The 12,579-nt window shown below is 43.6% G+C and overlaps 1 protein-coding gene across 2 annotated transcripts in view; it reads left to right on the top strand.

Moving 5' to 3' along the window:
* FAM3B (FAM3 metabolism regulating signaling molecule B) overlaps positions 1-12,579 on the top strand; it is a 55,209-nt gene that overhangs the window by 39,025 nt on the left and 3,605 nt on the right. For both annotated transcript variants that reach the window (XM_082392927.1, XM_082392928.1), the window contains exons 3-5: positions 1,068-1,191; positions 11,083-11,141; positions 12,050-12,100. In XM_082392927.1, the coding sequence (XP_082249053.1) occupies positions 1,068-1,191; positions 11,083-11,141; positions 12,050-12,100 (234 nt within the window). The remainder of the gene's footprint in view (positions 1-1,067; positions 1,192-11,082; positions 11,142-12,049; positions 12,101-12,579) is intronic.

Here is a 12,579-nt window from a genome sequence, read left to right as displayed (position 1 = left end):
TGGAACCTCCGTGTGGCTTGATCCCGTTCCCTTTGTCTCCTCCGGCCACGCTTCCCCACCCCACCCCAGTTTGGAACCTGCTGCCCTGCCTTAGGCCCCTGTCCTGGAGGTGCACTTAGAGATCATACTCAGGGCTCACAAGGCCTGTTGGTCCCGGTGCCAAAGAAAGAAGGGCAAGTAATGAAGGGCAAGTTCAGCTTCACAGCTTATTTCTAGGCGAAACAAACTTTATATTGATATGTGTGTGTGTGTGTGTGTGTGTGTGTGTATCACTGAATCACTTTGCTGTACACCTGAAATAAACATTACCTAGAAACCATATATCCAGGACTTCCCTGGTGGCGGCAGTGGTTAAGAATCCGCCTGCCAACGCAGGGGACACGGGTTCGAGCCCTGGTCTGGGAGGATCCCACATGCTGTGGAGCAACTAAGCCCGTGTGCCACAACTACTGAGCCTGCGCTCTAGAGCCCGTGCTCTGCAACAAGAGAAGCCACCGCAGTGAGAAGCTCACCCACTGAAACGAAGAGCGGCCCCCACTTGCCGCAGCCAGAGAAAGCCCACGTGCAGCAACAAAGACGCAACACAGCCAAAAATAAATTAAAAAAAAAATAAATTTATAAAAAAGAAGCCATATATCTATATCTATCTATCTATCTATATATATATATATATATATATATATATATATATATATATATGAATGATTACAAGAGGCATAGGCTACTTCTTGGTTCACCAGCACTCTTAGACCCAACTAATCTTTCTTTAATTGGAATACAAAAGACTATGCCTTGCAATCCAAGGATGGCAGTCATGACGATCAAGAGTGATTCCCAACCCTTCCGAAATTGTTCCGCCTACTCAACATCCCCTCCCTTTGGCATATTTGCTATTTGAAGACAAAAGCAGGTTAAATTAACTTTGTGTCTTCCTAGTTTTCCCCCACTGCTACTGGGACTTGCTGGTGTGAAGTCTTGGGACAGAACAGCTGCCATTCACAGTCAAGCAGTGGGTTCACCTGATCAATACTGCAGGACGCTAACTGTTCCATTCCTGTTCGTTACAGCCCCTGCCCCGAAAAGGCAAAAATGTGACCACTGGACCCCGTGTCCCCCAAACACCTACGCCTACCGGTTGCTCAGTGGCGGTGGCAGGGACAAGTATGCCAAGATCTGCTTTGAGGATGAGGTGTAAGTACTACAGCGGGAAAAGAAAACCTAGCTCTCCCACTTGGTTCTTTCCCTTCTCTGAGGCTGAGCAAGCAGCAAGTCTGCCCCAGGAGAGAAAGGCATCTTCTTGACCTCAGGCAGAGGCTGGGGGGCATCTGACGGGAACTGAGAATGCCTGCCATGCCGAGGGTGGGGAGGTGGGACCCGTAGATTGGTTTTATGTGTCCCGTGTTGAACTTTGATTTGACAGCAGTTAGCAAAAACCTCAGTACATATTTTGTACTCTAGCCCTTCAAAGTCAGGGAAACATCAGAACTCAGCGGACACGGCTGTCCTTGCATCTGGGTTTTGATCCTCACCCTCACGGGTTAAAGCCAGTGTCGTCTCTCCCTGCAGCCCCCACCCCCTACGTAGCTCGGTTCAGGTTCTGTGCGACTGCCTTATCCTTGACAGCCCAATAAACCCTGGCACTTGGAAGTGTCCTAGCCCAGTGTATTCCATGGCTAGGGCTGCCATAACAAAGTACACAGACAGGGCATTTTAAACAAAAGACGTTCATTCTCTCTCAGTTCTGGAGGCCGGAAGTCAAGATCAAGGTGTGGGCAAGGGCTGGTTCCTTCTGAGGCTGCAAGGGAAAGTCTGTCCCATGCTCCCTCCTTGGCTTGTAGATGCCGACTTTGCCCTGTGTCTTCACAGCGCCGTCCCTCTGTGTGTGTGTCTCAATCCAATTTTCCCCTTTTAAAGGGGACACCAGTCATTTTGGATTAGGGTCACTCTAAAGACCTCATTTTAACTCAGTCATCTCTTTAAAGGTCTATATCCAAATAAGGTCACATTCTGAGGTTCTCGGGGTTAGGACTTCACCATTTGAAATTTGAGGGAACACAGTGCAACTCACAACACCGAGTTTAAGGATGGTTTGGGTGATTAAGTAATTATTACAAATTTGAGAAAATGTGGTCTGTTCCTAACCCTGAGTAGGAAGTCATTCCCAATTATCCCACCATTTGCCCCAAACCAAAACCAGGCACACCTTCCCTTTTTTTGTTGGTTGGCTGTTGCCCACAGCACTTGGCACTTGCTGCATTTCCACCCCTCCACTCTCAGTCCCTTGTTCCCCCAAGGAGCGGGCAGCACGCTCAGAGAGGGGGTCGGATTCAGCTTCGTACACCTTACACAGTCCTGGCATATCCCCTCATTCAATATTTGGGAGTTAGGTAGAAAGAGCCCCTTCACTCTGCAGGTCCATCATGTCTCTAAGGCTCCCTTTGCTCCGCCGGACAGTTTATTGATAAACATTCATCCACCGATGAACTCCAGAGGGTGAGGCACTCAGCAGAGGGACCATGACATGGAACACGTGGCTCCTGCCCAAGGAGCTGACGTCACAGTTCAGGGTTCTCCGCCTCAACCCCATGGACACCCTGCATGGTAGGGGCTGCCCTGGGCATTTCAGGGTTAGCAGCACCCCTGGCCTCCACCCGCTAGATGCCAGAGAACACCCATCCTCCCCCCAGCTGTGACAACCACACAGGTCCCAGACATTGTCACACGTCCCCTAGGTGGCAAAATCCTACCCCTCACCCCATTAAGAACCAGTGGTATAGTTGGAGAGAACAAACAGAGTTTGCAAATGTCCATAGTAAATGCTATATGGTAAGTGTGTGTGTGTGTGTGTGTGTGTGTTTAATTTCAGAGGTGATGTCCTGATGAATGGGATTGTCAGTGAGGTACATTGAAAACTGAGCAGGATCCCTTGGCAAGGAAGAGGCGGGAAGACCTGGGAGGGGTGGGGACAGTGGGAGGGGGTCACTCATCCAGAATCACATCGCCAGAAGGGGATTATTCAAGCTCAGATCCCAGAGCCCGGGATTTGCCCTGCTCCACAGTGCCTGACACCTTCTCCCGACCATGGCATAGGAGCTACTGCATCTTACCTGGTACAAACCAACTCACTTATACTTTAACTTCATAGAACTCTGTCTGAGGTAGGTACCATTATTATTCCCATGATACAGATAAGGCAACTGAGTCACAGAGAGGTTCAGTCACTTGCCCCTCATCACACAGCTGTTAGTGACAGAGCCAGGATTCCACCCTGGCAAACGCAGGGTCTGCCGGGTGGACCAACTTGAATCCAATAGTCTAAAGGAACAGCTAACCCTCTATATGAACGTGTAGAACCAAAGGTAGCTTGCCTGCTTCAAACAGTATTCTAGATGTTTTCCAGAATTCAGTGCAGAATAAAACAGGATAAGCACAAACAAAAGCAAATTAAAAGGAACAGGAATCAATGAGGCCAGATGCCAAGACACTTGCTGTGGCTTTAGCGTTGTGTTTTCTCCTAACAGGTCCCTGGAACAGAAAGTATGGGTTGCAGAGATCTCGTTGTTTTACAAATAAAATATACAGGTTTGGGAATTCCCTGGCAGTCCAGTAGTCAGGACTCCACGCTTTCACTGCTGAGGGCCCGGGTTTGAGCCCTGGTCAGGGAACTGATATCCCACAGACCACGTTGTGGGGCCTTAAATACACACACACAGGTTTATGTAGAAAGACAAGAGGTTTTTTGCCATTTGCTTCATCCCTACAACCAGCATGTCCTGGGCACCTGCAAATGTACCTCCCCCAGGGACAGCCCCCTCCATCTGTCAGCAGAGTCTCCCTACTCACTCACACCCATACCTCCAAACAGCGGGTTTACATTACAACTTCCTTGTTTCCCGTTTTCAGTATTATCTGCTGCCTTGCCCCTCGGGAGGTCAGCTCTTTTCCACTATCACACAATTCCTGTCCTCTTTCCTTACCATTGTCCTGATTAAGTTACTATACTGTCATCACGGTTTGAGCAAAATTCATCATTTACATGATTATGACTGTGAAAATAAAATTCAGAGAGTTTACTTGATAGGAATATTTTACCAAGGGAGAACCCAACTCCTGGCAAACAAGATTTCCAAATGGAAGGCGGTTAGGCGGCGTGGCGCTCCGTGGCCACGGCTCGGCTTATAAAGTTTGAGTAAGTACAGTGTTTTCTAGTGTGATTTGATACTAGAAACTTATGTGCCTTTGCATTGCATGAGCTGACTTGTTCATAACTTCAAGGTCATGCTGACATAAAGAAAGCTTAGGTTTTGTTTAAGGTCAGAGTCAGCATTTGGGGGACATCGGGGCAGTTTTAAGTTTTGGTTGTGTGACTGTGAGGGTCCATCTAGGGATATATTCAAGCTGGGGCCTCCAGTTTCGTTTTTTTTTTTTAATACTTATTTAATTAATTAATTTGGTTGCACCGGGTGTTAGTTGTGGCAGGCGGGCTCCTTAGTTTGTGGCATGCGAACTCTTAGTTTCAACGTGCATGTGGGATCTAGTTCCCTAACCACGGATCGAACCCGGGCCCCCTGCATTGGGAGCGCAGAGTCTTAACCACTGCGCCACCAGGGAAGTCCCTCCAGTTTGGTTTTTTTCTAACGGGACTAAGCAGAGGTTCTTCAACTGAAGCATGTTGTGTACAATAATTACGTTTTGTTCGTTTATTGTTGGCTCGCTTGGTTTTCCATGAACTTACATCAGTTTAATCCTTAAACTTTCCTCTGGTTAAAATAAATCTCTCACATCAGATATTTACCAACTTCACCTGTGAAGAAGCTTCTGTCCCTCTCCAATCAGCCAGGTTACCCTGCAGCTACTGTGCGGCTGTCACTCGGGGACCCCTCCCCACCACCACTCTGGGGGTGACCTTTGCCTCCCTCTCTGTTGTTGGAGTCCTTGTTTCCTGGATACGGCACCTTCCACTTTCTTAGTTTCCACCCTTGTTCTGCTGGAGCACATCTTCCAATAACATCCTGAGAAAAGGATACAGGGGGAGGTAATATTTTTAAAGATTCTTCATGTTTAAAATGTATTCATTCCCACCAACGATTAACTGATAGTTTGGCTGAGGACAGATTTCTCAATTATAAATAGCTCCCACTTTGAATTTTGAAGTCTTTGGCCTGGAATTAAATGACTCTCACTCTGGCAGTGTTCGAGTGTGGTGACCGTGAGAATGCGCTTCTCAGGTTTCTAGTGGCAGGTAGTTCATTGACCAAGAGTTCCAGTTGCTGCACTGTGAAATCCATAGAAAGTTTGCTGGAGGCCCGGCTTCCCCTGGCTGCTCCTAGCCAGTGACTGAGACCTGTTACAGAAAAAATATTCATGACACTTCGTGCAAATGGTCAAGCCGACTTTATTCAAGGGGCAGTAAGTGTAGGGACCACTCCTGTGGGGTCTTGTAGGGGAGAGAGATTGGATTCAACTCCAGACACATCATGGGCAAGAATTTACAGCCAAGGAGCAGGGTGGAGATTGTGGATAGAAAATTACTAAGAGGAAGCATCAGGGTTGAGGGGATTCTGGCTAAACAGGTTAACAAGATTCTTGTTGAAGGCGGGACAGGGCAATCAGACACCACCTGGAGGGCGGAGGAGGCTTAAGAAACTGATTGAATATGGATGGTGATCAAATATCAAAGGTGGGGCTTTCTGCTTAAACTGACTTAGCAGAGTCCTTGCTAAAATTGGACAATGCAGAGATGAACAGAAGTCCAAAAGTCAGGTCTAGTTTAAAAAGAGCTTGAGGGGGCCTGAGTAGAGTTTGGTCAAGGAGAGAATCCTTATCAGAACCTTGAGATACCAGGCAGCCCCATTCCTGGGCCACACAGGCTCAGCTGAAGCCCAGCTTGCGTTCCAAGATGCCCAATGGCCTTGCCGAAGTCTCCTGAGACTGACTGGCAGCCTAGGACATGCCCAGCCCCAGCTTTTTCCCTCTCCTCCCCTTAGGGTCAGGCTTGAGTTGGGGTCTGACAACTCGCCCTGCTTAACCCCACCCCTCTCATCTTCTCTCATAGATATTTCCCCTAATAAAAATTCTAGTGCATTTAACCCTGTTTTGGCATCTGCTTTTCAGAGGACTCAGATTAACACAATGAGAATGACTGTTTCCTCACAGTCTGTCCAGCAAGGCATGTTGACTAATATTTTGATTTTTGCCATTCTGAGAGAAGAAAGTTAGTCTTCAGATTAGTGTTTTATTGCTCTTGCTGTGAGTGAATCCAGGGTCTTTTCATGCTAAGAACGGCTGTACAGTCGGCCCTCCTTCTCCATAAGCTCCACATGTGCGGATTCAACCAACCATGGATCACATACTATGTTTATGATCCACGGTTGGTTGAATCCACTGGTGCAGGTCTTACAGATACGGAGGGCCGGCTATGGAACTTGAGCACCCGTGGATTTTGGTATCCATGGCAGGTCCTGCAGCCAATGTCCTGCAGATATGGAGGGATGACTATATTTATTTTCTGTGAACTGTTTATATCTCCTGCCCATTTTTGTTCCTATCACTGGCCTTTTTTAATTGATTTATAAGATTCTTTATGTATTAAGGTAGTTAGCCCTTTTGTGTTATAAAACTGTTCTCCATATTTTGTCTTTTCATTTTTTAGGTGACATTTAAAAATATGCTTATGCTTTAGTTAATACCTAACCTTTAACAAAGCAAAGAAAATACACACCATATAGTGAAAGCAAAAATTAAAAAATTTGAAAAGCAGCAAAACCAGAAAACAACCCAATTATGAAGGTATCACAAAGAACAAATATATCTCACATATATTAAGTGGCCTGTAAAAATGCCAATTAAAAGGAGGCAATTCTTAGATTGAATCACAGCACATAAACCCCAAATTATGCTGTATATTAAAAATGCATACATACAAGAGAATTGAGGTCACAGGGCAAACCACCACCCTGAAAACTGGAGAGACAGGCAGATTCATCAAATCACAGATCACCCGGAGCAGGGAGCTCAGCTGGATCCAGCGTCCGGTAGGAACCCTTAAAGGGTGAGTAACTAATTGCTGGAGACTGAGCTTGGATGAGCTTGAGAGATTAACTCCTGGAGGCCAAGCCCTGGAGGAGCTCCTACACCTTCCTGAGTTTCTCCTCCAGGAGCCCTACCAGGCTTTCAGAGGGAAGACTGAAGAAAAAAATCCCCTCGTGCTTCTGGCAGTGGTAATGGGAAAGTAGCCATTTTTGAAATACGTCCACAGTGTTCTGTTCTTCTTAGCAGGCCTGCCTTCAAGGGAAACTGTTTTACCAGAGTCTAACCAATGAAGGTTTTACCAAAGACTAGCCAACCTGGGAGAAGGAAATACCCAACTCCAGGCCCCTCTGGCCTTCCTGTCTCCCCTAAGGAGTGAAAGAAAAAAAAAAAAAAGCCACTTGTGAAGGCCACAGCTCAGGGGCACAGGCTCACTAAAAGACTGAGACCTGATCACAGGACTATGGAACACTTCCTCATTCCTGACGTCTTACTACCACATAATAGGGCTCCTGTAAAATAACAAGGGATTACAGCTGAAAAGAACTGAAAGTCTCAAACCCAATGTAAAAGAGTCTATAGGGATACCCAAGAAAGAGAGGAGCAATGTTAGCCTCTGACACCTACAGCAAATAGTAAACAGAGCCTAACTCCCGGCCACATGAACATAACATTCACACTAAAGACCTATTTACCAAGTATACCATGTCTGGCTTTCAACAAAAAATAACAAGACATACTAAAAGTAAAAAACCACAGTTTGAAGAGACAGGGAAAGCATCAGTACCTTGCCCAAATATGGCAGAAAGTTTGGAATTAGCATACCAGGAATATAAAACAGCTATGATTAATATGCTAAGAGCTGTAATAGAAAAAGTGGACAGAATACAAGAACAAATGAGTAATGTAAGCAGACAGATGGACACCCTAAGGAAGAATGAAAAAGAAATGGTGGAAATTAAAAACACCATGACAGACATGAAGAACCCCTTTTATGGGCTCATTAGTAGACTGAACACAACCAAGGAAAGAATCATTGACCTTAAGGATATGGCAATAATACCTCCCATACTGAGAAAAGAGGAAGAAAAAAAAAGAATTAAAAACCTGAAAAATAAAAAAGAACAGAATATCCAAGAACTGTGGGACAACTACGAAAGGTATAATACATGTAATAAGAATACCAGAAAAAGGAAGAGAGAAAGAAGCAGAAATATTTGAAGTAATATTGTTGAGAACTTTTCAAAATTATCCACAGACCCCAAACCACAGATCCAGGAAGCTCAGAGAAAACCAAGCAGGATAAATACCCCAAAATGTACACCTAAGTAAATTGTATTCAAACTAGAGAAGATTAAAGACAAAGAGGAAATCTTGAAAGTAGCCAGAGGCAAAACCACCACCAACAACAAAATAAAACGAAACAAAAAAAACACTTTACTTATAAAAGAACAGGATAGGAATTACATCAGGCTTTTCTTCAGAAACCATGCAAGCAAGAAGAAAGTGGGGTAAAATATTTAAAGCAAAGTGGCTGTACCATTTTACATTCCTATAAGAGTATGAGAGTTTCAATTTATCTGCCACTATATTCACCAGCGCTTGGTATGGTCAGTCTTTCTAACTTTAGACATTCTAATAGGTAGGCAGCAGTATCTGACTGTGGTTTTAATTTGCACTTCTCTAATAACTAATGATGTTGAGCCTCTTTTCATGTGTTTACTTGCTGTATGTATATCTTACTTTGTTAAGTGCCTATTCAAATCTGTTCATTTTTAATTGGGTTGTTTTCTTATTATTAATTTTGAGGTTGGTTTATATGTTTTGTATTCAAGTTCTTTATTAAATATATGATTTTCATATAGATTCTCCCAGCTTGTTTCATGTGTTCTTCTTCTCTTAACAGTATTTATCAAAGAGCAGAAATTCTTAATTTTAATGAAGTCTAATTTATCAATTTTTTCCATTTATGGAGCATGTTTTTCATGTCATATCTAAGAACTTTTTGTCTAACCCACAAAATTTTTCTTCAAAGCTCTCCAAAGTTTCTTCCAAACTTCTAGAAGTTGGATAGTTTTAGGTTTTCCACTTTATATGATATACCCACTTTGAGTTAATTTTTGCAAATGGTGTGAAATATGAATTGTAGTCATTTAAAAACATGGCTACTTAATTGTTCTAGCACCATTTTTCATAATACTGTCTTTCTCTACTGAATTCTTTTTGCACCACTGGCAAAAATCAAGTGACCATATACGTGTATATCGAATTCTGGACCGTCTGTTCTCTTCCATTTATCTGTTTGTCTGTCTCTTCACTATATGCAGTAATTTTGATAACTATAACTTTACAGTAAATCTTGAAGTTCAATAATATAATTTCTTCAATTTTGTTCTTTTTTTTCAAAATTATTTTGACTATTCTAGATTCTATTTCCATATGAATTTTTGAATCAGCTTATAAATGCCTACACAAAAGCCTACTGGCTTTTTTCTTTTTTTTCTTTTTTTCTTCTTGAGATTGCATTAGATCTCTAGATAATTTGGGGAGAACTGACATCTTAGCAATATTGAGTCTTTTACTCACCTCAATTTATTTAAATCTGATTTGTCTCAGTAATGGTTTGTAGTATTCAATGTATGCATCTGCAGATACTTTTGCCATATTTATCACTAAGTATCTCATATTTTATGCTATTGTATATATTTTTTAATTTAAAATTTAAAAGTTAAAAAAAATTAAGTTTAAAATTTCAATCGTTAGTTGCTAGTATATAGAAATACAATTGACTTTTATATAATGATCTTGTATCCTGCAACCTTGCTAACGTTCTAGTAGCTTTGTTGTAGACTCCACTGGATTTTCTACATAGGCAATCATGTCATCTACGAAAAAAGAAAAAAAGGCAGTCATAACACTTCTTTTCTAATCTGCATGCCTTTGACTTTTTATGAAGATAACGTATCATTGATTCTAAAACTTGACAGAGGATGCATGCACTCATACAGATGCACACACACACACACACACACACACACACACACACACACACACACACACACACACACACAGACAAGATCTTCAGTAATATTTCACATTTCCAGGAAGGTCAATCTTCTTCCTGGTTTTAGGACACAATCCCCTTGAAGCTGGCATTTCATATTCTCCAATTTAAAAGTAAAAATTAAGTGAGGTAGTTTAAGGGATTTATTTAAGGACATAAGCAGGGTTACATTTTGTGGTTGGATAAAAGCATCTCCAGGTGTCCGCAAAACCTCCGTCAGAGCACTGATGGGGAGAGGACGCAAGGAAGCTGATACCAGAGTTGGGTCAGACCCATCTCTTATTCATCCACCTCTTGTACCTCATTTTATTTCCAGCCAGCCGGTTTGAATGTGTCCTTCATGTTTGTCAACGCTTCTCTTGTGTTCCTCTCATCTCATCAATTGTCGAAGCCCAGCAAGTATACATCTTCAGTATCTCTTCACTTTGCCATCTCCTTTCTCATCCCACTTCTCATCTCCTTGTTCATGGTCTAGTAAGCTTCATCAGACTATGAAAGTAACTAGGTTGTGTGTGTGTGTGTGTGTGTGTGTGTGTGTGTGTGTGTGTGTGTGTGTGTTTGTCTCCAGACTTTCTGGCTCCTATTCCATTCTACTGGTTGTTGTACTCCATATTTATAAAGTGGGAGAACGAATGCCCACCCATGAGGAGCTTGAGGATTCAGTGAGAGAATGTTTGCAAAGAGCCTGTGCTAAACAAACACTGGTGTTTCTCTCCCTGGCCATTTGTATAAATTATAAGACTAAATGCAGTTTCCAGGTTCCCTGAGGGACTCAGGCTGTAGAGATGTGTGGGGATGGATGTGTGTGGAGCGAGTGTAGGGGTGACTTTCAAGGGAGCTGGGTCAAGGCCAGTGCGTATCTACAAGGAAATGGTAAGTGACAAAGGATGGACGGTGATTTTGCCAAGAGAGGATCTTACAGGGCAGGGAGGGCTACTCACTGCTTGGTGAGAAAGGAGTTCTTTGACCGATGCTTATCTACATTTCAGGCTCATAGGAGAAAAGACTGGGAATGTTGCAAGGGGAATAAATATTGCCATTGTCAACTGTAAGTTATTAAATGTTTTCTTTAAAACTCCTCTAAAAGCTCTGTGATTGGATATTCAGTGGTACCTTGGGTTTCTTTATGATTTTTGCACACGATCTAGTCTAGGTTTATATTTTAATGCATTTTAAGAGTATATATTTAACTATTTTTTACAGTGCCTCACTTTAGAGATTTGTGGTTCTACCAAAAAACTGAAATCAAATATAAACCAATTTTAAAAAAACAAAGAAGGACCTGCAGAAGTCAGGGCTAAAACCAGATCAGCAGACCTGGGGGTACAGACACCCTGGAGTTGGGCCTCACGTTTGCTCTGATTCCTGGTGGCCCAGCAGAAGGTGACACCAGTTCCTACCTTCGTCTGATAAAAGGGCCTCAGGGGAAGCACAGCCTGGCCTCCTCTTAGGCCTGGAGAAAGAAACATCTGTCACTGTTGCCAATGGCAATAGTAAGAACTGTAGCAGGTTTAGGGAAAGGGTTTCCCTTGGTGTCTGTCCCGATGAGCAAGGTGAGCACATAGCCCAGTGACAGAGGGCTGCAGGAACCTGAGGAAAATGTGCCTGGTCTGCAGGAAAAGCTACAGGGGGCAGCAGAAAGGGCTTCTTGCCCTTTCTGCCCACCTCCCTTTACTTTGCCCTGGTGTTTGTGGGAAGAGGCAGGTGCACTGGGAAAGAACGTGGGCGTGGATCCAACCGGAAGCAGGCGGGAGGGGTGCCCTGGGCAGCCGGTGTGAGCCCTGCCTTCCTGACCCGAATCAGTGGGGCCCCCTCCAGGGAAGGCGGTCCTTTCCTTCAGGTGGGACCACGGCGGTCATGCTTCCCGGGAAGAGACAGACAAGGAACACGCTGTTTTCAGAATGTGCCCTGAGTCCCCACGTACCTTCTTTTAAAAACTGTTTCTCCCATTTCCAGATGTGACTGGGAAAGTGACAGCAACACAGTATTTTGATATGTACGAAGGAGGTAAGGAAACTCTTTTCCTCTTAAAACTAAAATGAATTATACACATAAATTAGGATAAAAAAAAGCACAACCAAAAACGTCAATCATTCTTATTTTGGCTACCAAAAAATTTGCCGGAAGCAAATTTTTTCTAGAACTGTCTTACATAAATCCTCGTAGTCTCTGAGCTCATGTATTAAAGTTTGAAGGCATTATCTAGAAAACGTCTTTTCTTTGATCACACTTGTCCTGGGTCTTTTCCTTCTGCCCCTTCATCAGATGATGGGAAAGAGAAAACATCTCTTTCTTTTTTTAAACCAAACATGTAGAATAATGTGATCAGCATCCAGCCCTGAACGTCATCATAATTACTGCTGTGTTCACGGCGCTGGGCGTGGTACACACATTCCTGGAGCCCAGGGTGTCCATCCTCCTCCAACTGCCCCTCCATTCTGGACTCTGGATCTTGACTGCAGTTGCTTTTATTTAACACTGAGAAT

This window comes from Balaenoptera borealis (genome assembly GCF_965194805.1).
Source record: "Balaenoptera borealis genome assembly, chromosome: 5".
NCBI lineage: Eukaryota > Metazoa > Chordata > Mammalia > Artiodactyla > Balaenopteridae > Balaenoptera > Balaenoptera borealis.
The sequence above is the reverse complement of the archived record's forward strand: the minus strand, read 5'-3'. Positions and strand labels throughout refer to the sequence as shown.